Raw genomic sequence first — 25690 nt, forward strand, 5'->3', positions numbered from 1 at the left:
ACCTTGCTCATCGGCCGTAACGTGGTGACGGTGATGCCGTCTACAAAGTCACTTGTGACACGATCAGATGACGCCATCGCGTCTTTTTCCTGGACCCTTCAAGCAAAACTACGTCATGTTTTTAAACTTAACAAAGTACATCAACGAAAACACAACATAAGTCATCACGAGTACGCGCCCTCGCCAACAATTGGATCACACGTGTTCGCTCCGTTGCGTTCACTGCTCACGCTTCCGCTGGAGTTTGTGGCGGCTTTCGGCATTCTTTTGTCGTCGATAAGAATACGGCGAGAATACTCGAATACCATCTTAATACCAATGTCGTTGAAAGCATCTAAGACATCCTGAATCGATCGGAGCCTCTTGAGACGCCGGAGAAAAGCGTTGGTTGGGTTTCCGCCCTGCGGCATTGACGAAGTCCGACGGTCCCTGAATGCATCGTCCTTGGTGCCATATTCTTCCGCCGGCCGGGTGCGCGCGCGGCCCAGAGGTGCGATATCCTTCCGCCGATAGGGAGCGCGCGGCCTTTCCCTCGCAACGCAATAAGAGCGAGCGGGCGATGCGAACGGGCAGCAGCGAGGCGGCTCCAGTTTACCACTACAACCAGCGGCACGACCCTTAAACGAGCCTTTCCCGAACCTTCCACGCCCAAAACCGGGGAACCTACGCCTCTTCACCGAGACGAACGAGTCAGCCAGTCAACGCCAAACTCTAGACGGGTGCGCCAGTGGCTGCCGGACGCCGGCGGACGGACCGACGGACGGAATGGAGCTAATCACAATCCTCGAGAAAACCATCTCTCCAGGCGAGTGCCGGTTGCCACCGATTGGCGGGTGACTCGCATACACCGCGTCGAGGCCTTTACGGGGCCTCCTTGGTTGGCCGGACGGCTCCGGTCGACCGGTGAAAGTTTGGGACTGTTAGCGAGCTAGTTAGTTAGCCAGTAGGCTAGTTAGCTTCAAGCGAACCGCGATGGACGGCCTCACGGCTGCTCGCCGTCTGTCAGACGTTCGATCACCGCAAAGTGCCCCGCACGGCCTCGGCGATCACGCATGGAGTGTCTCTTATGAAGCAGCGCCTGGTTCGGCCGCTGACGTGTTGTTTTCGTTGACTTTTTGTCTTCCGCCCCTGCCCATGCCGTTAGCCTCTCGGCTAGCCCCTTAGAATGTAGCATTCGGCCGCCAACATTCTTTTGCGAACACTTCAGAGACGAACGGCATGTCAAACAACTTAGTGCCGTTCAAGCGACGTCCGTGTGATCTCGTAAACTTTTTTTTCTCTTTCCACTTCTGGTTTTGTGCGTCTGCTCCGTCAAGCGCGCCATCGACCGGCTCGTGCAGGCTTAGCTTGCCAATAGGCTAGCGCGCACGTTGGAGTCATCGCGGTGTTCGATTTACACAGTTTGAGAGGCGTTTTCATGGATTGGTGATTGCTTGTGTGCAGATCGGAATGAGCTGGAGGCGGCGCAGAAGTTTCTGGAGCAGGCGGCCATAGAGAACCTGGTGAGTAGGGCGCGCGAGGCGGGGGCGCGCGTGCGTGTGTGCTTGCGTGCGCGAAGCCCGCCCGCCCGGCGCTATCCTTAGCGTTAGCATTAGCTTTAGGACCTCCCGGCTGCACGTTCAACTTTGGCGTGAATCGCTTCAGACATGCGGGAACACCCGCGCTGCGGCTCCTCAGCGTGCCAAGGCCAATTCGAAACGTATTCAGATCCAGAAAGCGTGTCAAATTATATTTTCGTTGCTGATAAAAGTTGAAAGACTCCATGTCACGCAACGCATTGTGAGCTGGTTACGTCACATTTCTTAATACTTGATATGTCATGTGAAGACAGGAAAACCCTGTCTCAAATTGAGACAGACCCTGATCATATGTAAAATACTTTTTTCAAATTTTAAACACAAATATGCGGTAATCGGGTTCTAGGACAAAATAGATGAACTTGCATTTGCTATTGGGGGTCCACCTTTTTGGAACTTCAGTTGTTTTGCTTTTTCAACAAGACCTTGTTTATTTTTTTCTTTTAACAAGGAATCTGTGAAAGAAAAACATTGAAAGTGAGAGCTGCTTCTTGGCAACTGGTTAATGCCAAGGGCTTCTAAAATGACAGACTTGCTCCAAGTGCAGTGGGTTGATGTTGATAACTCTTTCTGCCCCGTCAGCCGACCTTCCTGGTGGAGTTGTCCAAAGTGTTGGCCAACCCGGGCAACACGCAGGTGGCGCGTGTTGCAGCAGGCCTGCAGGTGAAGAACTCTCTGACGTCCAAAGATCCGGACGTCAAAGCTCAGTACCAGCAACGATGGCTGGCCGTGGATGCAAACGCTCGCTGCCAGATCAAAAACTATGTAAGTTTACCCAAGAAGACCTTTCAATTCCTTTTGAATTCCAATTAATTAGAACACATTAAGCTCTTTAATTTGGATAATAAAATTGTAATTTCCTCTGTGTTAAATATCACACGTGGCTGGCGATTTCGCCTTTTTCTTCCATCCCCAAAAATTATGTCCCAATTCCAAGCGTCCGCATTCGTTATCGAAGGCCACTCGCTGCAAAAGTCTGACGGTTGCCAAATGTGGCATACTCCTTCTCTACGTCTCATAGGTTCTGCAAACGTTGGGCACGGAGACGTACCGGCCCAGTTCGGCATCACAATGCGTGGCCGGCATCGCTTGCGCCGAGATTCCCGTCCACCAGTGGCCCGAGCTAATCCCGCAACTGGTGACCAATGTGACGGACCCGTCCAGCACCGAGCACATGAAGGAGTCCACCCTGGAGGCCATCGGCTACATCTGCCAGGACATTGTGAGTGGTCGTCCTCAGCAGCCATGTGCAAATGCAGAAAATACTTATTTGCAAAATCTGAGACTCTTGACTTTTATTCGTCTATTTTTTCCGGAAGGATCCCGAGCAGCTACAGGAAAACGCCAACCAGATCCTGACGGCCATCATCCAGGGCATGAGGAAGGAAGAGCCAAGCAACAACGTCAAACTGGCCGCCACCAATGCGCTCCTCAACTCGCTGGAGTTCACCAAAGCCAACTTCGACAAGGAGGTGCGCCGCTGCTAAGTTGCCGCCGCTCGGTTGCCGCCGCTAGGTTGCTCATGTTTGCCGGCCGTGTGTCTCGCAGACAGAGAGGCACGTCATCATGCAAGTGGTGTGCGAGGCCACGCAGTGTCCGGACACCCGGGTGAGTATCGCCAGGACCGCCGGCACCTCACGCTGAGCCACGCAAAGCTGAACTTGTGATTTGTGTCTTTAGGTGCGAGTGGCGGCCCTTCAGAACTTGGTCAAGATAATGTCTTTGTACTACCAGTACATGGAGGCCTACATGGGCCCGGCTTTGTTTGCGGTAAGAATGGCTTCAAACCAAACAAGTGAATTATCTCAATAACCGTGTAATAAGCAGCTGAATTTTGTACTTCACTCCTGTAAAATCACCCATGACTGTTAAATTCGCGAGAAAACAATTGCTGACTGAAGTCCGTGACCTGTTCTACTGCCTACACTCCTCTACTCATGAATACTTAATTTGCGATATTTTAAGTAAAATATTTTATTTTGTTTTGAGGGCAAGTGACAGTTTGAAACATCACAGCAATTTTAAGGCCCCAAATCCGTCCACTAGTTCCTGAGACATGGTGTGCCTTGTGAAATGCGTAGTAAATCTCTTCGTCTCCGTTACCATGGCAACCAGGAGTGATTTTTCAACTTGACTTGGACAAATTTCCAACGGTTGAAATGATAGCAAGCTCTGTGTTCTTTTTCTGCACTATATAGTACCACCTGTATCAACTGGGGGGGCGTGACTTTCGCGTCCTCTTTCACGGAGTGCTCATGAATGGCGCACAATTTTTACAGAGTTTGGAACATCATGCACACATGAGGCGCGTCATTCTTGCTTCATTCTTAGAAAAAAAAAAGGGGGGGGGATTGTCAGTCCATGTCTAAGTTCCCTTATGTAATTCAGTCCGATCCTCGTCAGCGACAGCCAATCGGTGTCGAGAACATGATTTCATAGCCACACGTAGAATCAAATGACGTAGGACCACTCCAATCGCTCAGATTCACAACCACATGAACCGGCAGGTGAGCAAACTGCAGTTTGTTTGTGTTTCCAGATCACGATCGAGGCCATGAAGAGCGAGATTGACGAGGTGGCGCTGCAGGGCATCGAGTTCTGGTCCAATGTGTGCGACGAGGAGATGGACCTCGCCATTGAGGCGTCCGAGGTTTGTGGGCGCCGACAATCAATGGCTGTTGGAAAATGGATGCTCTGCTTATTTGAATGTTGGGAATGAGTGACATGTCTGACGGCGGGTCCATTTTTGGTCCTTGTTAACCAGGCGTCAGAACAGGGCCGCCCTCCCGAGCACACCAGTAAGTTTTACGCAAAAGGAGCACTGCAGTACCTGGTGCCCATCCTGACGCAGACCCTCATCAAGCAGGTAACGTTGAGCCGACCTTCCGACCCTCGCTCCCTCCTTCCTTGCTTTAACGTTTATCGGCGGCGCGTAGGACGAGAACGACGACGATGACGACTGGAACCCGTGCAAGGCGGCGAGCGTTTGCCTGATACTGCTATCCACGTGCTGCGAGGACGACGTGGTGCCGCACATCCTGCCCTTCATCAAAGAGCACATCAAAAACCCCGACTGGCGCTACCGCGACGCCTCCGTTATGGCCTTCGGCTCCATCCTGGAAGGACCCGAGCCCAACCAGCTCAAACCGCTTGTCATCCAGGTGGGCGGCGGTCCCGCGTGTCAGGCTTCCTCACGCCGCACCGGCTCTGAGACTTGGATTTTGTTTGGCGCAGGCGATGCCGACGCTGATCGAGATGATGAAAGACCCCGGCGTGGCGGTGAGGGACACTACGGCGTGGACGGTGAGCCGCATCTGTGAGCTGCTGCCCGAGGCGGTCATCAACGAAGTCTACCTTGCGCCGCTGCTGCAGTGCCTGATCGAGGGCTTGGGGGCCGAGCCGCGGGTGGCGAGCAACGTGTGCTGGGTAAGCGGGCGGGGCTGCGGCCACCCGACGGGCGGACCGTGGTGGCGAGAAGCTGACACCTGCCCTGCGCCGATTTCCCCCTCAGGCCTTCAAGTCTCTGGCGGAGGCGGCGTACGAGGCCACGGAGGCAGCCGAGGACCAGGAGGAGCCCAGCACGTACTGCCTTTCGTCTTCCTTTGAGCTCATCGTCCAGAAGCTGCTGGAGACGACGGACAGGTCAGTTTTGCTTGGGCTCACGCTGCTGCTTCTTGTATGTGTGTGTATATATATATATATACAAAAGACACATTTCTTAGCTAAATTTACCTGGGAAAATCCATTTGGAGTAAAAATATGCACATGCTTTGAATCGTTGCACTAGTTTGAATCAGCAGAACTGAAATTGTAGAAAGAGTTGAAGGCTAAATTGCAGCACTTCATTTCGACATGCTTGTCTGTTTTTGGAAACATCTGAATTGTCTTAACGCATTCTTTAAGTTCTTGTCCTGAATGTTCAGGTCAAAAAAAAAATTGGCATTAAACTGGTGAGGGGGCCTTCGTGTCTCCAAAGAGAGACAGAAAGTTTGAGGCGGCCTGCTTTAGGCCAAGCGCAGGTGTCTGGTTGCTGTTATCAAATTGTGGCTCGCTCCGCAGACCCGACGGCCATCAGAACAACCTGCGCTCGGCCGCCTACGAGGCGCTGATGGAGATCGTCAAGAACAGCGCCAAGGATTGTTACCCCGCCGTGCAAAAGACCACCCTGGTCATCATGGAGAGGCTGCAGCAGGTCTTGCAGATGGAGGTGAGAACGAACCCCTTTTGAGCTCACGTTGATCCTCGTGAATCCTCTGGTCCGATTCACCAAATGAAGTTCTGCGTGATGATGCAACTTCCCGCGTCCACAGTCGCACATCCAGAGCACCTCGGACAGAATCCAGTTCAACGACCTTCAGTCGCTGCTGTGCGCCACGCTTCACGTGAGCCGTCCGTCGCCCGTCCCCGCCACCCGTCTTCGCTGCTGCGCCACTTGACTCTTTGGCGTGACTCTTTGCAGAACGTTTTGCGGAAAGTGCAGCATCAGGACGCCCTTCAAATATCTGACGTAGTGATGGCCTCGCTGATCCGGATGTTCCAGAGCACGGCCGGTTCTGGAGGCGTGCAGCAGGAGGCCCTCATGGCCGTCTCTACCCTGATTGAAGGTGACGGCCAACGGGGTGGCGCAATGTCATGCGCCGCCATGCGGCCTGTTTTTTTTTTCCCCCCTCATGGGGTGATTAATTTGTGATTTTGGTCTTCCAGTTTTGGGAGCAGAATTCCAGAAGTACATGGAGGCCTTCAAACCTTTCCTCAGCATCGGTCTCAAGAATTATGCCGAGTATCAGGTCGGTTAGCTTTGATTTGGAAAATGGAAAGAACTTTTTGTTTATCGTATATGCTGCAGCCGCGGCACGGTGGTTGACTGGTTAGCATGTCCACCTCACAGTGCAGAGGTCAAGGGTTCGATTCCGGGCCGTGGTCTCCCTGTGTGGAGTTTGCATGTTCTCCCTGTGCCTGCATGGGTTTTCTCCGGGTGCTCCTGTGTGTGTGTGTGTGTGTGTGTGTGTGTGTGTGCCCTGCTGGGTTGTCTTAATGTGGAATGGAAATGCTGAAAAATACAGTACTTGCTATCAGTTGCGCTACAAATTTTTGCGCTGAACTTTTCATTAGTTGCCTGAAACGGAATGACCGGGTCAAATGAGAGCGGCCGCACTTTTGAGGAATGAGGAATTTTTTTTTTTTCCTTTTTTGTTGAAGGTGTGCCTGGCTGCTGTGGGCTTAGTGAGCGACCTGTGCGAAGCGCTGTCGTCCAACATTCTGATCTACTGCGACGAGATCATGCAACTCCTCTTGGAGAACCTCGGGGTGAGTCACTCAGCCACGCCCCCTGTAACAACAACCCCCCCCCTCCCCCCAAAATCCCATCTGACGCCTTTGTTTTCGCACAGAACGACAATGTCCATCGGTCGGTGAAGCCGCAGATTCTGTCTGTGTTTGGCGACATCGCCATGGCCATCGGAGGAGAGTTCAAGAAGTACCTGGAGATCGTGCTGGACACGCTGCACCAGGCCTCGCAGGCCCAAGTGGACAAGGTGGGGCCGCCTGTCGCGCCGCGCTGACCATCGTGTCAGCCGCCACCTGCCAAGCTAACAAGCGGCTAGCCGCTACAAGCTAGCTTCATCTTAAGCAAGCTTGGCCCCAACCGTGCATCATTTGGCATTTTTAATCGCTCCATTTTAGCACCTTTCAAAAAGAATCACAAAATATAATGCAGTCCAATGTTCATCCTGTTGTCCATTTCTTGCTTGAACTTGAAGCCCCCCCAAAAGTGGCTGCTGTATATTTCTTCGTCTTTGCGTGTCCAAATTTGATTCTGCCAATGAATCTATTTCGGTGGGGCCCGAAAGCAAATGTGAACTGTTGGAGGCCATGAAGGCTGAAAGTTTGTGTTTGTATGTTTGCACTTGCGTCAGACTGACTACGACATGGTGGACTACCTGAACGGTCTGCGCGAGGGCTGCCTGGAGGCGTACACGGGCATCATTCAGGGTCTGAGGGGGGATCAGGAGAACGTCCACCGTAAGAAGTCGCCCATCACACGCGTCAAATTGATGTCAGTTCCTCTTCCTGTCTGCAGCCCAACAGGAAGCTTTGATGACATCAAATAAAACTTTGGGGTCTTTTTCACCCAGAAAGCTGCTGGCGTGGCGCCAAAACACACGGCTTGCTGGTTTTGCGAGACCCTACAAAACAATTTCTTGCCTTTTCTTTTTTTTATTTTGAGGTGGCCGTTCTCGTACGCCACAAAATCCAAATCCCCTGATGTTCGCTCCTGTTTTTGGGGCACTATCTAGGTCAGGTGTGGGCAAACTACAGCCCGGGGGCCACATGTGGCCCGTTAAACGTTTTAATCCGGCCCGGCGAACTTGAAAAAAAATTAAATGAATAAACCTTGTTAATTTTATTTTCTAAATGTGGTTTTTCAAAGACGTGTATATTGTTGTAATGCTTTTGTTCACTTTCATTTAAAACTAAATTAATTTTTTTTCCTCCGAGGAGGTTACCAAAACACTCCATCTGCTCCTGGTCTGGCCCCTCTGTCAAATTTTAGAACCCATTGTGGCCCGCCAATCAAAAAGTTTGCCCAACCCTGATCTAGTTCCACTAATTAGGGAATTGGGCAAGAAGAATGATTGCAAATGCATTTGCGGTCATTCCCAAGGGATTCCCGGTGGTGATTTTTCAGAACTATCCCGTCGCAGCACATTTAAATGTAGCGATGCGTGAATGATTGACAGCTGACAACTTAAGCTGTTGTTGTCGTTGTGGCGCCAGCGGACGTGATGCTGGTGCAGCCTCGCGTGGAGTTCATCCTGTCCTTCATCCATCACATCGCAGAGGATGACGACCACTCCGACGTGGTCGTGGCCAACGCCACCGGTCTCATCGGGTAAGGCGCGCTCTTCATTTTTCGCAACCCTCAGCAAACGTACCTCCAACTGTGCTTGTGCGTTAGCGACCTGTGCACGGTGTTCGGCAAAGATGTGATGAAGCTGGTGGAAGCTCGCCCGCTCATCAACGAGCTGCTGATGGAAGGACGGCGCTCCAAAACCAGTCGGACCAAAATGTTGGCTAGCTGGGCCACCAATGAGCTGCGCAAGCTCAAGAGCCAAGCCTGGTCCGTAACGCGCATCAACACGCGCGCATCGCATCGCTCGAAGCCGCTCAATTCGGCCCCCGCCTGTTTTTAAAAATGTTTTTGTTTTCATATCAGATGCGTTTGGCGTGATGGGTTAGTGGCATGTGTGCGTTGGACGTCTGGACGGACGTTGAGGACAAAACGGATGACGTCGTCTGCCTAGCGACGCCTCAACTTGATTCACGTGAGGATGACGACGACGACGACGACGATGATGATTACGACGACGACGTTGAGTGGCTGCGTATGAGAGACGATGACATCACCACCTTGTGGCCTGCCAGGCCCCTCCTTTCCTCTTCTTCTCCCCCCACGCCCCCCTTACTCGACAGCCTGTGGACAACTCTGACTCCTCCCTTAAATAAAAGCCCCGCCCAGCTCTCACCTCCCGGTTGCATTGCCGTGATGACCCTGCCGGCGGGGGAGGGGCTACAAATCAGACTTTTTGTTGCTTTGCCGTTTCTGTGCATCAGGACGCCATGGACGGACTGCAGTGCCCCCCTCGCCCCACCCCCGTCCGTCGGCCCACAACCGACTCGGCATGAAGTAGTATTTTCACAATAAAAGCACTTCAGGGGTGAGTGCCAAAGGAAGCCGCTGCACTTGGTTTGGCTTTTGGATCACATTTTTGCTTGAGAATTGAAGACGTTTGTTAGAGCTTCTATTTTTCCATTCTGAAACAAACTAATAAAATCAGCTGAAACATTCCCCAAGCACGTCCGGTCTCACTTTTGATTTCAACACCCTGGACTCACTTCGGACTCTGAACTTTGACCCTTTTTCACGCTGTCTTTTTGGACTGTTTTTTTTTTTTTTTTTTTTTTACATGGCAAAGAACATTGACTTTTTTTCAGGAAGTTGTGTTGGTGCGCGTTTGGACCTGCCAACTTCCGGTCCAAACTCTTGGCCGAGCAAACTGCTTCCTTCTGGGGCTTTTATTTTGGTGAGCTGTGGCAGCTGTTGGGAGAACAACTTCCTGTGTTGTGTTCAACTTAAGTTGTCATTGACTTTCATTTCTTATTGAGTGAACTAATAAAAGTCTATATTGTACCAAAGCTTGGGCACCTTTTTCACACATCTGGTGACGGGTCAGCTCACATTTTTTAAACAAAGGCAACACATGAAAATCCATTTTTATTGTTGAATTGTGCAACAGGGTGACAAAAGATAAATATCAAATGAGATCAAGAGAAGGTCATTGTTTGGTTTTGAGAAGCTTGCGTGTGGGGGTGTGTGTGTGTGCGTATGTGTGTGTGTGCTGTTGCTTCAGATTCATCCCAGGAAGGTGGAGATGAAGACGCTGGCGTCTAGGTTGAGTGTGGCGTGCCACCAGCGGTCGGGGAAATAAAGGACCTGAGAACACAGTTCGCGTTACCATGACAACATGCCAAAAGCTAGCACACAGCCCCCCCTCCCCCAAAAAAAAAAAATTTGAGAAAATAAAATTTCAAGAATGTAGTCTGCGTTTGGGATAGAATAAATGAATTTCCTCCTAATAATAGAATTCCAACTTTTTCTTCTTTTACCTGTCCAGGTCGGATGGTGCACTGCAGCGGGGCTTTGTGCAGGGGCAGGCGCGGGTAGATGTCCCTCAGCCACGAGAGGGTGCTCACGTTGGGGTGGAAGTGCGGCTTCTCGTCTGGCGGGTACAGGAACCAGCGCTGGTTGAGCGAAAACAACAAAAAAGTAGAGGGTTCGCAAGTCGGGTTTCAAACTTGGGTTTGGGTTTCAAAGCGCCGAAAACAAATTTCAATGATTTCATCCTCATCCTCTCAAATGACAGCAGGCAGGCAGATCCCAAGCGACAACAAGCGTGTCTGCCCCCGCCCACTGACCTCTGACCCACCTTCCTCCCATAGATGACCTCCGAGTATCCCGGCCCGTGCCAGTGGAAGGGGACGCCGGTTCCGGGACCTGAACAATAACGGCGGACAAGGACAAAGGCAATTCAGGACTTTTTCACACTCCTTGCTTTTAGCGGAAGAGTGAAAGTCGCTTCGACGAACCGGCGACGCCGAAGCTGAATGCTCGGCGTGTGGCGGGCAGCAAGAATGTGGGCGGCTTGTAAACGTCCAGAAGCCTCCGCCACTCGCTCAGGTTGTTGTCACCGAACATGTACAATGTTTCTGCCACACAAATAAACACAGCCAGGTTTTGATCGGGTCTTTGTTTTTTTTTTGGCTGCACAATATTGTGAAAACGTGCATTATCGCCAAGACGATATAATTTGCCGCCATCATGCGTTTCCCAGTAGCCCCGCCCACCCCCGGCTCACCGCTGCCCAGGACATCGGGCGACTGCGGCCTGAGGAGGTTGTCCTCGTAGTCCCTGAAGGACACGTCCACTGCGGGACCACAACGTCACGCGGCGGCCTGCAAAGCACTATTTGAAAAACGACGGCGACGGCGGCTGACCTTTGGTGTACCAATACGTGTTGGCCGTACTCAGACGCACTTGCCGATCGCCGTACGTGGCCAGTAAATTCCACTTGGAGCACAAAGAGCGGAATTTCTGCAAAAACAACAATGACATGAGTCTTACGGAAAAGAAACATAAACGTTCAACGACAAGCCCAAACAAACACAAATATGACAAACAAACACATCCAAACTAAACAAACGAAACGAAAATAAACACACTCAGTAAATATGAAGATGCAACACAAGGTTTTTCTGATTTTTTTTCATGGACAACAAAAATTGGACAATATTGACTGGTGAGCAAGCGAAATTCGATGCACCTGGACAATTTTAAATGTGCTAAAAAAATAAATAAAAAAGATTTATAAACAATTAACCGATTATCAAAACTAATAATAGTTATTGATTCTTCAATAAATATTTGCATCTCTCAATAATTACGTGAACAAGTGTAACACAAACACAAAAAATATCAAGCTAAAGCTCAACGTACGGCGTTGTTTGTCTGTCCCGTGATGATCACCGGCTTGCTGTACGCGTAACTAGGGAAACAACATTACAGCGTCACGCTCGCTGCTCAGCTCAACATGCACGCGCGCGCGCACGGGGTCTCACCTGGCCAGGAAGTGACGCAATGACAGCGACGAGCCGTCCAATATTTCAATGTTACACGGACCTTCATCCTCCACGCTCAAGTGGGATCCGCACCACCTGAACACATGCGCACTTCATCTTTGCGTCGCCATTCCTGATCATCAACATCATCAGGAAAAAATCGAAACAAGAACTGGACTATCAAGTGTACTCCAGTAAACGGTCTTATACGTCTGCTCGTGACACTCAAAGCGTCCTCGAGCCGAAGCGTACAATTGAGAACTGACCAGCCGCCGTCGCCGCCGTCTTGCTGGTGTTCGGTGAGCGTTTGCGCCTCTCGCAGGACAAAATAGACGAGCAGAGCCAAGCGCAAGGAAGTATGGCGTAAAAGTCGCCCAAGTTCCATTCACCAAATGACCGAGATGACACAAAAGAATCAAATGGCATGCAGTCGGATGACGACGAATTCCGGAGCGCGAGCGGAAATGCGGTCAGGCTCGCCTCAACACGCAAAGACAAAGTCAAGCGAGCCGCCACTGTTATTTCTACTGCGCGCATCACGGTGCATTACGGTAATGCGCCGACAGCGAGCGCAGTTGGCCGGTTTCAAAATAAAAGCGAAACCAACGAACGCGTGCACGTCAGTAGGTTGGATTTAAAATGTTTTGAAATAACCGCGAGTTCACCCAAGGGGAATGCAAACTGTCTCAGAATTGAAGAGAATCGAGAGAAAGAGAAATTAATAACTGAGAATCAATGACGGACAATGCAACTAATTAAAAAAAAATCATTACAAATTCATTTTTTGTTATCGCACAACCAAGCCAGTGCTGGGGAACACTGGGTCACCCCAGGTATTCAACCAAACTACTTTCATTAAAACCTTATGTGCCATTTCAAAATAAAAAGCTAAAGAAAGCTCAACTTTCCACCTCTGCAGCTGATTAAAAAAAAATCATTAAAAATGCAGTTTCCGTTATCCTGCAGCCAGTTAAGTCAGACGTTTTTTTTTTTTTTAGAGAAATGACCATGTTTAGTAAGGTGTTTTTTTTAAAGAAATTACCATGTATAGTACTGCGCTTTTTTTTTAAAAGAAATTACCATGTATAGTAAGATGCTTTTTTGTTTTTGAAAGAAATCACCGTGTGTAGTAAGGCACTTTTTTTCTAATCCTGTTATTTTGTAATCCCAAGGAAACAGAGACATTGCTTTTTGTTAACTATCATTTAATCAAAAAAAAAAACAAATAGTGTGAAATAAAACATTCTCAGGAGTTGTCAGTTCAACATCAAAAGTTACAAAAAAGGAGAAAACCAAATAAACAGCAGTGAATTTATCCATTTGAGCATCAAGGATGACATCGTCATCAGTCAAACTCCGCCCCTTTCATCAGGCGCCTCCAGTACTCTTCCCGTTCCGTCATTCAGTGGGATGGATGACATCACCTGTGGGGCAAAGTCGCTCAGCTGATGCTTGTCGCGTGTTCTGGAGTTTTTCTGCACTTACGCTGGCTTGATTGACGTACTTCCCCTGGTCGTCATCGCTGCTGTCATCGTCGCTGTCATCGTCGTCGTCGCTTTGGGACGACGACATTGGCGTCTCTCCTGGCATCACAAAGGAAATAAGTGTCAATCAATCAGCAGATGTTGCGCAAACAGGTAGGAAGCAAAGACGTGGCCCCTCCTCCAGGAAGTGACACAATCCTGACGAGCAGCCACTTCCTGCTGGCCATCAGCATGACAAATTCAACTCACCCTCTTGCGGAAGCGCAATCACTTTCAGGTAGTCTCTGTCGTCTGAGGAGGGACACTTAAACGGTCAGTAAGACGGGCAAATAGCAAGACAGGTCATAAGACAGTCATGGCGCCACCTGTTGGAGACTTTTGCGTGCGCTCATTTAGGACGTTCTCGTAGTCGTGTGGTTCATCTGCAACGAAGATGTGGCGCCCATTTTCGAATGACCACAAATGAGAAAAGCCGGCGAGTGCGTCGGACGCTACCTGAGCTCGGCGTGGACGCACCGCTACGATTGGTCTCCGGAGTCCGGTCTTCTGGCAACACGATTCTGCAAGAACGATGACAAAAAAACAACGAGATCAAGCAAGAGAAGGCGAGCACTGCGATGCCTCGAACCAGGAAGTACTTACACGTATTCCCCAGTATGGGATTCTGGGAGGTCCTGTTCTGTGCAGACAAATGACAATGTTGAACAAAAAATGTTCTACTTGAGATAATTCTTCTTCTATTTCCTCTCACCCAATTCCAAGTGCTCATACCCTTTGTTTACTTGCTCAGACCGGAGACATAACCAGAAACACAAGAAAAACTTGAAGTGCCACAACCAGGAAGAAGCCAAAGATGCACCCAAAATAAAATGAGAAAAGTAGAAAAAAAAGCAGAAAAAACAGAAGCAAGTGTAGAAGCACAACCGGAAGAAGAAACAGACAAAGACGCACCAAAAACAGATCGGGCCCTACGCACAGTGAATCTCTGTTGTAAAAAAACAAAAAAAACTTCAACCGACGTGACATAACCAGAAGCAGAATTCACACCAGCAAGTAGAAAAAAAACTGAAACAGGAGATCAGAAATCAAAAGAAGAACCTGAAGAAGAAGCGTGAGTAGGTATGTGAAGTTGACTGACCATCGTGGGAGTTCTGGTAGCTGTGGTTACTTTCTGCAGAAGGAAGAAGACCGGAACCAAACAAACAAAAAAAAAAAATGTCCTGGTAAAAGGTGAAATCTTTTCCATCTTTTTAACTCACCGCTTTCTGTGAGCTCTCTGTCAGATGTTCTACTGCGCGGACTTCCACGATCCGAAGCAAGAACGCTGCGAACAACATCGGAGACGTAAAAAGAAGCTCATCAAAGATGCAAAAGAAGGCTGTCAAAGACGTGACGGTTCCGACGGCGTGGCCAACTCACAAAGGCGACAGCAAGCCAGAGGTCGGGCAAGTCATCGGCTGATCTGCAAATCGGTAAACGTTTGTGATGATAAATGTTGACTTTGTTAGCTAGTCCCGTTTTGCTTTAGCCACAAGCATGTGCTTCTCCCACCGTCAGGAACAAGCGTTGGAATTAAATGACTTACATGGATGGCCCGGTCTGAATTGAGTCGGCCTGCAGATGAGAGACAAAAAAAAAAAAAAAAAAAAAATCGAGCGTGACTCCAAAGTGATGGGTCGCGTTGAGATCCGCCGCATCAAATTGTAAAACTCACAGGATGTACTCGCCGGTGCCGCTCGCCTCCCGGATGGAAACTGATGACAAGAAACAGAAGGAAAAGAAAAACAGTTGCGTGGAATGCACAGATGACAGGAAGTGACAGGGAGTGACATCATGATCACACGTACCGGGCGGTCCGTCGTCCCTGCAGTGGAGACACATCAACGCCAGGACCACGCCGCACGCCAACAAGGCGGCCGACGCCAACGCGGGCACGAGCACAGACGCTTCCGTGTTGGCGTCCATGGCGACCTGAGGACATGGCCGCAAGGACGGTCATAAAGTGGAGTTAGCGAAAACGGACCACCGGCAACTCACGTCGAAGGGAGGCAACGTGGCGGGCGCGCCACACAGGAAGTCACAGCGCCGCCGCTCACTTTGTGAGGGAAGAAGAAAACATGAGGAAGATGATGAAGACCAAGCAAATGGAGGAGAAGGTGCCGATAAAAAACGAGAGAACGAAGGCCAAGACAAAGAAATAACGGAGAAGACAAAATCCAGGAAGTTGACGGAGAAGAAAAGGATGTAGAGACAAGAGAAGATGAAGAAAATGGAAAGACAAAGACAGACTTAAAAGATGATAAAGTTGATGACGACGACGACGAAAAGAAGATAAAAACCTAGTAGAAAAAAGAAAAGACAAAGTAAAAGAAGAAAATCAGGAAGGAGATGAGTCAAATAATTACAAAAAATGCCCAAGATGGAGAAGGTGAAACCTTTTTCGCAGATGCGTCTTTTCAAAGCGTGTCAGGCGGCCATCTTGAAGGTCGAGCGAGGTGTACCGGAGGAAGTGGCGATGGCAGGATGGAGGCGGACCGAGGACCGACCGGAGGACTTCCTGTCAGCCAGGTGCACGCTGGGAAAAACGACGCCGCGTCGTCACCTGGGCGAGCAGATCTCGGCCGGTGGTCCGTTTTAGGGTTCCTCGCTGATGGCGTGGCGGTGGCGGTCTCATCTGGTGACGATTTCCTCCCGCCCACTTCCTGCTGCTCTCAGCCAGTCGGCTGTCGCCTTCAAGGCCACATGCTCTCGAATTAGTCTCCACCGCCGCGTTCGCGGGAGTAGGAGCTTCGCGCCGACAAACAGGAAAACCACATCGAGGTGATGGAGGGGGGGGGCGTCGCTACAACCAACAAAAGCCAGACTAAACCACCTGGATTTGTCTGAGACCGGTCGACGACTACATGATACGACAAAAACTAGTCCAGAAATGAAATTAGGAGATGACTGGTCCATAAATAGCAAACTAGGAAAACGGTCGACTAGTATACAACTCAACCATGACTAGCAGCTGACCAGTAGTTGACTAGTATGTAACTAATAGACCACGAGAAGATGACATGATGGATTGCAAATAACTTGATGACTAGTACAATTGCACTACATGACTGGTAGACAACTAAACAGGACCTAACAGATGACAACCGGACGCAGTCCCATTCCAAACAAGTGACAAGTGAAGAAGTAAGCAAATTAACTTAAGTTTATTGAGTTGATCTAAAAAGAGAGCCAGCAAAAAGGCCGCTCGCGGGATGACGACAAACGCAAACGGCGTACGACAAGAGGAAAAAGTTCAAGACCCGAGAAAAAAAGCTGACACACAGCAAGTTAAGAGGTAAAAAAATACCCTAAAAAAAACGCACAACCAGATGAGTATACTAAAAGTGGTCTTGTCTAAAAAAAATAAAATAAATTTGATAAAAAGATTTTTTTTATGGGGGTGGGGGTTGTCATTGGAGTTTGGTGCTGAATTGTTCTTGCACCCAGCAAGTGCCAGTCTCAAGTAAAAAAAAAAAAAAAAAAATTGATTAAAAATATCCATCGCTTGCTCCCACTGAGAAAAGGAGGGTGACGAAGATCAAATGGGAAGCCATCAAATCAGAACGCTGGACACGGGAACCAGAGTGGAGCGTCCGCTTTTGGGCACCACGATGGGCTCGTCATCTGTGGACACGCCAAGTCATCACGTCATGTCGCGCCACGTCGCATGTGATGTCGCGCGTTCGCGGGCATGCTAGGTCACCTGAGGATGTCGCGGTCTCGGCCAGGTGTCGATCTCGCTCGATGAAGAGGGCGGTGGCCAGGAAAAAAGCTCCGCCCCCGACGGCCACGAAGGCGCAGATCAGCAGAGAAAGTTGAAGCGAGCGAAACTGCCACAGGAACGAATCCTGCTTCCTCAACGAGTCCGACACCTAAAATACGACGCGACGCATCAATTTATAATTGAAAATAAATACTGTCACTAGTTGAATGGAAATATTGGTTAGTTGCGGTTTGAATTTAACGCGAACGAAGTTTGCATTCTTGGACGGTAACAGCGTGCAACAAGATTGAGAGCAGCCGTACCACTCCGATGAGATAAGGACTTCCGGCGTCTCCCAGCAGGTGCGAGATGACGATCTGCAGCGCCTCGGCGGTAGAGCGACGCGTAGGAACCACCACGTACTGACAAAGGAAAAAAAACATGTGAGTAGAAAGAGGAGGTAAAAAACGGAATGTGCGTCGCGCTACGTTGCTGACCAGCAGAATGTCCGCCACGATGGCCCAGTTCATGGACAGGAACGTCTCGCCCAGGAAAATAAACACCTGCGCACAACAAGACATCCTCAAAAACAACGATCAGCACATCACGAGGATGCAACTCGATTCTGGCCGGCAGATAACTCGCGGATGACTGACAAGTGTTGGCGCTCGACTCACGTATGTGGCGACGGTGCTGGCCTGGGCGCAGACGACGGCGAGGTAGAGGAAGGGCGCGGACAGCAGCAGGCCGGCGGCGCACACCAGCGGGTCGGCGCGCGGCGTTCGGCTTTGGAGAAGACGGCTGGCCTGGACGCCACTGGCCACGCCCAGCACACCCGTCACGCAAGTGATGGTGCCGAAAATCAGACTAGGACGACCCAAAAAAAAAAAACATTATTTTATTTTTTTCTACAGGTGTCTTTACTGCTATTAATCGATTATATTTGACAACGGGCAAATCTTGTTGTTCAAGTCAAATTCAAGCCGTACGTTTTAGCTGAGTAATTGCTAAAATTTGTCTCCTTAAGTCTGGCCGGGGTCAAGTCACGTGACCGACGCCCCCGACCTCCCACGGGGAGACGGCTCACCTGTCCGAGGACGAGCAATGAGCCTCCACGCATGGGGCTCGCTCGCCCGCAAACATGGCCGCCCTGAACAGGAAGGTGGGCGCCCACAGCGCCAGCGAACCCGTGACGAAGGCCACCGCCGTGAAGCCCAACGTGGACAGCACGAAGCTCGGGCTGCCCCAGACACAGAAAGGGGGAGAGAGAGCGTCTCTGGTTAAGATTTGTCAAACGCGGGATGCCCGGGCCAGCCGGCGGACCCGCCTACTTCCTGCTCAGTGCTCGCAGATCGTCGATCCAGCTGCTATGGTGAAGCTGATGTTCGGGCCGAGCTTCGATGGCGCCGCGTTTGGGCTCCTGCACCACCAGGACCAGAAGCAACACGGCCACCAGACCCAACGCCGGCGTCACCTGCAACACAGCCAACACGCTCAGACAATCGCACGCACGCAAACGCGCACACACACGGACGCACCCTCAGCGCCCAGTGCCAGTCCTTGGCCACGTTGGTAACTTGGGAGCCCACAATGTATCCCAGACCGCTGTGGAGAAAGGAAGGAGACGATGTCGACATGGAGATGCTCGCGAGGGCGGCGGCGGCGGCGCGGCGCGGCTACCTGCCGACGGGGATGGCGAAGTAGAAGAGAGAGAGCATGTTGGTGCGGCGCTCCTTGACGTAGAGGTCGGCGATGATGGTGGGCGCGATGGTGGAGTAACTGGCCTCGCCCACGCCCACCAGGCCCCGCGTCAGCAGCAATGCCCAGAAGTGCTGCGCACACATGAAGTTGCGAAAGTCCAACGTGATGAGTTGACAAATAGCATGATAAGCGTGGACGCAGGAAGTTGAGAACGTTTGCGGAAAGTTGCCTCTGACCTGCTTTGGCGTGTAGGAGCTGGCGAGCGTGACGAGGGACCAGAAAGTGATGCCGATGCTCATGATCAACTTGCGGTTGTAGCGGTCGCCCAGGTAACCAAACAGCGGCGCCAGGAACATGTAACTGCAGATGAAGGCTAGAGGACAGACACGGCAGGAAGTGATGTCACTGGGCCAGCACTCAATCGTACGTTGACGGCCATATTGGATGTGCAAAGCGGAGCGACGAGATGAGTTGCGACCTTGCTCTCCATGCAGGACATGAATGTGAGATGTCATCTCTGTGTGTTTCTGTGTGATCTATATCTTTGCTGCTGTAACACCTCAAATTTCCCCATTGTGGGACTAATAAAGGACATCTTTATCTTTATCTCATTTTTTTCTATTTTGAGCCCACCCTGCCACATCCAACATGGCGGTGCCATCCACGTTTAGTTGAGTACTGAAGGCGCTTTGACACGCACGGCGTATTCTCACCCGTCTGGAGCAGACCCGATTTGCTGTCATCGATCCCGAAATAACGCTCGATGTCGGGAAGCACACCTACCGGACATATGACATCATCAGCGTGCGCCGTGTACGTGCTTGCATGTGCGCGTACCTGCGATGGTGAACCTGTCCATGTAGTTGAGCAGGTTGACGTAGCACAGGATCAAGACAGTGAGCACGGCGCGCACGGGCGCCACGCCACTGCGATGCTCCTCCCCCTGCGCTGCGTCCCGACACTCCTCTTCTTCCGCCGACGCCACCTCGCTGTCGTCCGACACAAACGGCACTGCGTCGGTCGCGGGTGTAGACGCGGACATGGCGGCCGCTGGGGCAACAAAAGACAGCTCATGCAACTAGCTAAAGCCGTGAATCCACATTAACGATATCCAGCTTTAGGTCATGAACTAGTAGGCCCATCCTCACAATTAGGGAACACTAGTCGAATGACTTTTCCATACTAGTAACTTTTTTCCCCACGTGCCCCTTTGGCCTACAAGTAGGACCTTAAGCTTCATTAGCGAAGCGTCACCAGTCACATGTAGTTGTCCTACTAGTATACCAAAGTCTTAACACTCATACTAGTAGGCCCACAGCGGCACTAGTATGTGGCGAGTGAGGACAGAGTGCACTAGTGGATTTGCAAACTACTAATGTGCTTCCAGCATGAGTACCTAATCAAGTGGCCAGAGGGCGTGTCGTCTTGAAGAGCCAAGTCACGAGTTGCATCCGAGGTGGGCGTGGCTTAGAGAAGGTTTGCTGTTTGATTGGACGCTTTTCGTCCTGGACAGGAAGCACGTGACTGGACGGCTTTGACGGTCAATCATTCGCTCGTCTCACACGGCTCATTTCTCACCTGACAACATGGGCGAATTTTCATTTTTTTCCTCCCCAGCTCAATATGTATTAATTGATCACACACACACGTCATTAAATCACAGTCACGAGAACTTAGTGATTGTAAACGCAAAGTAATTAGCAATAAACAAATCACATACGCGTGACGTCACCGATATAAACGAACGAGTACGTGCATGTTCTAAAGTTTGGATACTGCGTCCTCGTGCAGCACAAAATGCACATTGTGGGGAGGGGAACGTGTTCTTGTTTACCTCCAATTGCAATGACTCAGACGATTCCATCCACTTCCGGTTTAATTTCACCGAAGCCGTTGAACAAGCATGTCGCCTTCTTTAATTGTTGTCTTGCTTTCTTGTTGTTGTTGTCAGTCGGTAAGAAAAGTTCGTGGCGAGGGGAAAAGCTCACTAATGGCATTTGTTTGCAGCCGCCATGACACTCTTGCGACAACTTCCGGCCTAACCTCACGTGACCAAACGTCACGTGTCCGCATCCAATCAGGTGATGAGGTGACGTTCGTCCATGTGACACAAACAAGATAACGTTCGGAGCCTTTCGTCATCGATTAAGTTGCGAACAAAAACATTTTTGTGTGTATATACAAACACAATATTTTTCTTTGCTTTGAACATTTTACACAGTTTGGCTTCATTGGTTATCCATCTGTGAACTGCACTTGTTCTAGCCCGTTATTAACCTTTTATTCCCCATGTGCTAACACTTAATCATGTATTGTGTAAATACGCAACTAAATCCGCTGGTACAGTTCGTATTTTTATCAGTCATGGTTTTTTTATTTTATTTTGCTGTCTGCAGCCAGGTCAGTATTGCAAATCAATCTCTTAATTGCCTTTCTCGTCACAAATTGCGACGATTGGTCAGTCCCCATGAGTGTGCTTGTGCTATTTTTGATTGCCCAATCTAAAGAGTAGACAATCCAACATTGATGCCTCAACAAATGTGCCATCTTTAGTCTTTGGTAAAACGCGATGAAAACACTACATCAAGAAACCAAAAAGAAAAAGTCTTTAATGTTTTATTGAGTACAAATGAAGAGTGATTCGTTTTTTGCAGCATTAATAAATGAAAGTGGCAGTGCTTTTCTTTTGGTGTCACGTCCACACCTCGATGATGTCTCCGTCCTCCATATGAAGCTGCGCCGGCGTCTGTCCACTCGTCACCTTGCAGCCATCAAAGTGAAACTTGACTTTCTGCTTGGCGTCGGCGGGCAGCGCCGACACGTACTGCGAGAAGATGGCGCCCAGCTCCGCCCCCTGCAATAGCCATCAGCCGTTAACCCGGCGAGCGAGGCCGCGCACGGTGGGAAGCGGCGGCCACGTACTTTGTGCACCGAGAAGTCCCGCGTAGATCCTCGGTCTTTGCCCTGCAGACGCAACGTGATGACGCCGCCCTCCTCTGTCGCCAAGACGACGCACTCTAGACACAAGCAACAAACATGTCACTGTCGCAGGGAGGGCTGAGACGAGGAAACCTTTCGTTCGCTCAACCATATGGAACCTAACCTTGGCGATAAACGAGGGATTACTCGATTAAAAGGAATTTTTGAAGTCTGTTTTAGATGTCTCCCTCCTCCAACACACCTAATTCAAATGATCAGGATCATTATGAGGCCTCCGCAAAGCTTGCTGATGAGCTGATCCTCTAAAACAGGCTGGATAGGAGCTCTCAAGGACCAAACGTGGGCACCCCTGGATGAGATCCATCCGTACTTACAAGTACAATTTCTTTTCTTTTTTTTCTTTGCATGTGACAATGTTCCAGTAAAGAGCAAATCTGAAGATAGGCTTGGTACTTGCGTTCGTCTCGTGACTCACCCAAGATGTCGGCGATGTCCAGGCCCAACTCGCCCACGCTGGCCTCGGCGGCAAGCTCCGCCTCCTCCCTCAGCAGTCGCAGGCGGAAGGCGGGCACGCCCAAGATGTCCGCCATCTGGCTCACCATCTCGCCCACCGACGTGCTCTGGGGGACACCACGGGGACATTTAAGAGGCCGGCAACTAAGTCCAGTCCTCTCGTCATCTGTGCGTTCATCAAGCGATCATATCAGTTTTTTGTTCTTTTTTTGCGTGTGCACGTACCGCCATCACGGGCAGCTTGTAGACGTCGGTGCGACATCGCACCTTCAGCACCTGCAAGTCACATGGCCGCTGCCCGGGCTCCGTCACGATGACGACGTCATCGTCGTCGTCATCCTGCTGCGGGAGGTCACGCCGCCGCCGCCCCCTCGTCGACACACCTACGGGGGAGAGGACGGCGCACACTGCACGCAGCCGCCTGTCCACCTCGCTGACACACACATGAGTTGTTCGTGAGGTTGTTGGTCAGGGGAAAGAAAAAAAAAAAAGCAACAACCATGTTTGGTACAGCCCTGACTACAGTACGTATGAACTTAATTTCAGAGTTGTAGCCGTTCTGTCACGCTTTTAAGTAACGTGTTCAGAGAAGGTCACTCACTTGATTTTCTTTTTGGAATGTTGCGACTGTTTCTGGAAGGGAATCTCTGCTGGTGGAGGAGGCGGAGACAGCGAGGGACTTTCCTTTCTGACACACGCACACACACACACACACACACACATACACACATTTGGCAAAAGTCATCTTGTGTGTGTGTGTCTGCGCTACCTCCTGGTGCAACACGTACACTTCCTGTTCGTCATCAGAGTCGCTGATGGTTATTCTGAATGCTTTATCTTTCCGATGCGTCATCTCCGACCACAGATTATCCACATCGCTGTCATCTGTAGGGGTGAAGGGAAAAAAAGCTAAAGTGGCGTTGAAATGCATCAGCACAAGCCAGCCCTGACTGACCTGTTCCGTCTTTTTGCGTCAAAATCGGAAGCTCCGCCTTTAGTCGCAGGCTGCTGTTCACCTGGAAGCCAGCCAAACATTCAGCGTCATGACTGCGCTGCCGGCCTGAAAAAATAACATGAAAAGTGATGATTTTGGAACTGACCTTGTTGGAGTAGACGGGCACGGGGACGATTGCGGCCGAGTCCAGGATGCGACGGCGTTTGGGCGCCGGCTTGGCTGCCGCCGCGTCGGTATTGTGGAGCTGGCCGACAGAGAGATGCCGCAGGTCATTTCACGGGACAGGGGTCGTGACGCAATGGGGGAAGCGCTGGGGGAGGCGCGTGTGAACCTGGGGAACATTTTTTCCAGCAGCACTACAATAAAGTGTAATTCCACATCCACTCCCCTAGTTAGCAGTGGCACTCTCCTTGCCCTTTATGCGCAGCGAGTATTAATTCTACGATGTAGGTTTGTTTTGCAACGAAAATGCTATACTTTATAGTCGTGGCGGAGAGTTGGTGGTGGGGGCGTGAATTGTTTTCTCCTTGCTAGTGGAGGCATAAGAGAAAATAATTGAGAAGCACTGTTCTAAACTCACAATCAGTTGCAAGGCCAAATTGACTCCAGTGAGACGCGTGTCACTTAAATGCCAAAAACGTTTATTTGTGCGTGCATTCTTTTGATGCCCAGAAATGAAGCTGAGGGCACGTTAGCTTAGGCTAGCAACAAGCTACTTTGACTTTTAGCACCATTTTGACCTCAAAGATTTTCACCAACCGGGCACCTCAGATTAAACACTTAACTATTTGTCGTTCACGCTTTTGTAGTTTCATTCAGTTGTTGTCGCCGTTGTAATCAAACGACAAGCTGATGAGAAACAAACTCACCGCGTCCGCCATCTTGAGTCTTGTGAAGCAGCTTGTCACTGATGCATTCATTGACTGTCGGACATCCACAAAGCAAAACAAAGTCAACTCTTCTTCTTCTTTCATTTACTGGTGGATTGAAAGCAATTTACAGGTGCATACCGCCATCTACTGTACATAATTGTGTATCACCCATGTTCCCATTTTCACAATCTATACGTCTGTCTAGACTCTAGAGTCACTCAAACATTTAAAAGTGCTTAGCTCGCGCACCTGATCCTATCTTTGTCTGTGTAACATTGTTTTATGGACGGTAAAAATTGTAGGAGACATGTCGCAATTAATTGGATATGAAAAATTGGAATTTCCATCGTTTTATTAGAAAACGGCATAATTCAAATTGATAGTGCAGAAAATCTATACACATAAATCGATGAAGATTCACTGACTTGATTACACTTTTGAACAAGTCTTGAAATTATATTCTTGAAATCAGTGTTGAAAATTATTTGGGGACAAATTAAGTAATCTGAGATTCAACTTTGAAGTCTGGTCTACTTCCACGTAGGACTCAAGTAATCAAACATTTACTGTTGAGAGGCCGAAACGACATTTGGACATTCTCGACTTTAACAAGGTCTCCAAGATTCTTCGATAATCAAAATTTGTCAGTGAATAGACGGATGAATTACCGCTGGAAAATAATGAGTCAGACCCAGATTTGTCCGAATTTGACCAAGGAAATTTTAATTTGAGAGACAGCCGGGCCAAGACTGCTGCCAATGCCGCTACGTCACAGCTCCACTTCTTGCAGGCAAGTATGGCTGCAGGACATTAACAGTCATGGCGTCCGGACAAAAAGCTCAACAATAACCCAAAACACATTTGGATGCAATTAAATATAGATGAATAAAAATATATATATACTTAATGTTTCAATTCACATATATTGCATATATATATAAATACAAATAGTACTTAAATGTTTAAAAAACAAACAGCTCTTAAATATTTACTGCAAATGGACTGGGCCGTACCAAAAAATAAAAGACAAACAAACTGAACTTAAAAAAAAAGTTACGACCAAAGTAAAACATGTCCTACACACGAATAGTAAAAATATAAATAAAAACGACACAAAAAGGGTCCTCTAGTGGATTTGTAAAGGTTGAAAGAGGCTGTACACACTGCTACAACTTTCATGCTAATGTAATTCTCTGGCGTGCCACTAGAGGGGGCAGTCGCAGCACACTTGGAGAGTGACCGATTTGGCTTGGAGAATTTCAAGAAGCTATCTTGGGCTCAGGCTTGTTGTTGTTGGAGCGCCCTGGAAAGAAGCGACCAGGACAGGCGGACGAACACAAGGCTTAGCACTCAGCGCCTTGTGCATTTCTTCAAAATATTGCCAAAAGACAGCAGCGTCCTTCACCGTCTCGCTCGACGAGCCACTTCTCAACAGTTGCAATTTCTTCAAGAAGATACAAAGAAATATTCCTAAGTAATTGAAGTCACAATAACCGGCTTCCAAAGAAAGCATTTGGGACATCCTACCTCATATTTCTCCACCATTTTTTGGAAGCTTGTTTCGCCGTGATTTTCCCCCGGAGCCCCAATTCTCTCACCACGTTCCTGTCGACAAACAAGAACGCAGATGTTCCACCGTAACCCAACCAATCCAACGCCAATGGGACCCATGAGTGTGTTTTACATACTCCCACATCCTTTTGGCCCAAAATCTTGGTTGGAAGAAGTCT

General features: G+C 49.6%; 5 protein-coding genes and 1 non-coding gene across 12 annotated transcripts; 2 read left to right on the forward strand and 4 right to left on the reverse strand.

The window, feature by feature from the left end:
• The first annotated feature begins 471 nt into the window (after positions 1-471).
• Positions 472-9773, forward strand: kpnb1 (karyopherin (importin) beta 1). The gene is made up of 22 exons (XM_088317374.1): positions 472-805; positions 1444-1502; positions 2160-2342; positions 2599-2799; positions 2897-3049; positions 3126-3185; positions 3258-3347; positions 4117-4227; positions 4342-4443; positions 4514-4738; positions 4812-5003; positions 5089-5219; positions 5637-5784; positions 5888-5959; positions 6037-6181; positions 6282-6364; positions 6777-6884; positions 6968-7111; positions 7493-7598; positions 8355-8469; positions 8536-8697; positions 8794-9773. Coding segments are annotated over exons 1-22 (2631 nt in total). The 5' UTR covers positions 472-765; the 3' UTR covers positions 8795-9773.
• On the forward strand, positions 7629-7770 carry LOC148322255 (small nucleolar RNA SNORA79). Its single transcript, XR_015846718.1, has one exon. It is a non-coding gene; the product is annotated as a small nucleolar RNA SNORA79 (small nucleolar RNA).
• Positions 9774-9839: 66 nt separating the features above from the next.
• On the reverse strand, positions 9840-12311 carry jmjd8 (jumonji domain containing 8). 2 transcript variants are annotated; one of them, XR_015846671.1, is made up of 9 exons: positions 12020-12311; positions 11754-11849; positions 11632-11680; positions 11133-11229; positions 10994-11062; positions 10725-10844; positions 10554-10632; positions 10245-10379; positions 9840-10071 (listed from the first exon to the last, which is right to left on the reverse strand). XR_015846671.1 is itself a non-coding variant. In XM_088317377.1 (9 exons), exons 1-9 carry the CDS (start codon positions 12136-12138, stop codon positions 9991-9993), a joined length of 834 nt encoding a protein of 277 aa, XP_088173503.1. In that variant the 5' UTR covers positions 12139-12311; the 3' UTR covers positions 9840-9990. The 2 variants fall into 2 exon arrangements, 1 of the variants encoding a protein (XP_088173503.1); XM_088317377.1 differs by having other exon boundaries at positions 10565-10632.
• A 636-nt stretch (positions 12312-12947) lies between these two features.
• Positions 12948-16068, reverse strand: LOC148322257 (uncharacterized). 2 transcript variants are annotated; one of them, XM_088317380.1, is made up of 14 exons: positions 15673-16068; positions 15275-15332; positions 15085-15208; positions 14952-14991; positions 14823-14851; positions 14657-14699; positions 14497-14561; positions 14376-14408; positions 13880-13916; positions 13733-13797; positions 13603-13659; positions 13487-13528; positions 13258-13336; positions 12948-13177 (listed from the first exon to the last, which is right to left on the reverse strand). In XM_088317380.1, exons 3-14 carry the CDS (start codon positions 15200-15202, stop codon positions 13174-13176), a joined length of 612 nt encoding a protein of 203 aa, XP_088173506.1. In that variant the 5' UTR covers positions 15203-15208; positions 15275-15332; positions 15673-16068; the 3' UTR covers positions 12948-13173. The 2 variants fall into 2 exon arrangements, with proteins under 2 accessions (XP_088173506.1, XP_088173505.1); XM_088317379.1 differs by having other exon boundaries at positions 13239-13336.
• Positions 16069-16424: 356 nt separating this feature from the next.
• On the reverse strand, positions 16425-20736 carry spns1 (SPNS lysolipid transporter 1, lysophospholipid). The gene is made up of 14 exons (XM_088317376.1): positions 20515-20736; positions 20077-20258; positions 19518-19730; positions 19394-19459; positions 18917-19053; positions 18660-18811; positions 18518-18584; positions 18311-18453; positions 18067-18219; positions 17657-17846; positions 17477-17542; positions 17303-17401; positions 16980-17148; positions 16425-16900 (listed from the first exon to the last, which is right to left on the reverse strand). The coding sequence occupies exons 3-14, from the start codon at positions 19720-19722 to the stop codon at positions 16830-16832; spliced, it is 1518 nt and encodes a 505-aa protein (XP_088173502.1). The 5' UTR covers positions 19723-19730; positions 20077-20258; positions 20515-20736; the 3' UTR covers positions 16425-16829.
• A 535-nt stretch (positions 20737-21271) lies between these two features.
• On the reverse strand, positions 21272-25232 carry nfatc2ip (nuclear factor of activated T cells 2 interacting protein). Of its 5 annotated transcripts, none has more exons than XM_088317249.1 (9): positions 24629-25232; positions 23958-24011; positions 23089-23332; positions 22922-23042; positions 22735-22821; positions 22359-22566; positions 22096-22240; positions 21603-21697; positions 21272-21534 (listed from the first exon to the last, which is right to left on the reverse strand). In XM_088317249.1, exons 2-9 carry the CDS (start codon positions 24006-24008, stop codon positions 21373-21375), a joined length of 1113 nt encoding a protein of 370 aa, XP_088173375.1. In that variant the 5' UTR covers positions 24009-24011; positions 24629-25232; the 3' UTR covers positions 21272-21372. The 5 variants fall into 5 exon arrangements, with proteins under 5 accessions (XP_088173375.1, XP_088173378.1, XP_088173376.1 ...); XM_088317252.1 differs by having other exon boundaries at positions 22922-23018; positions 23089-23149; positions 23234-23332; positions 23958-25232; XM_088317250.1 differs by having other exon boundaries at positions 23089-23149; positions 23234-23332; positions 23958-25232.
• Between the last annotated feature and the right edge of the window lie 458 nt (positions 25233-25690).

Source organism: Idiotropiscis lumnitzeri, chromosome 15, assembly GCF_059441095.1.
Source record: "Idiotropiscis lumnitzeri isolate Australia: NSW breed Sydney's pygmy pipehorse chromosome 15, RoL_Ilum_1.0, whole genome shotgun sequence".
Taxonomy (NCBI): domain Eukaryota; kingdom Metazoa; phylum Chordata; class Actinopteri; order Syngnathiformes; family Syngnathidae; genus Idiotropiscis; species Idiotropiscis lumnitzeri.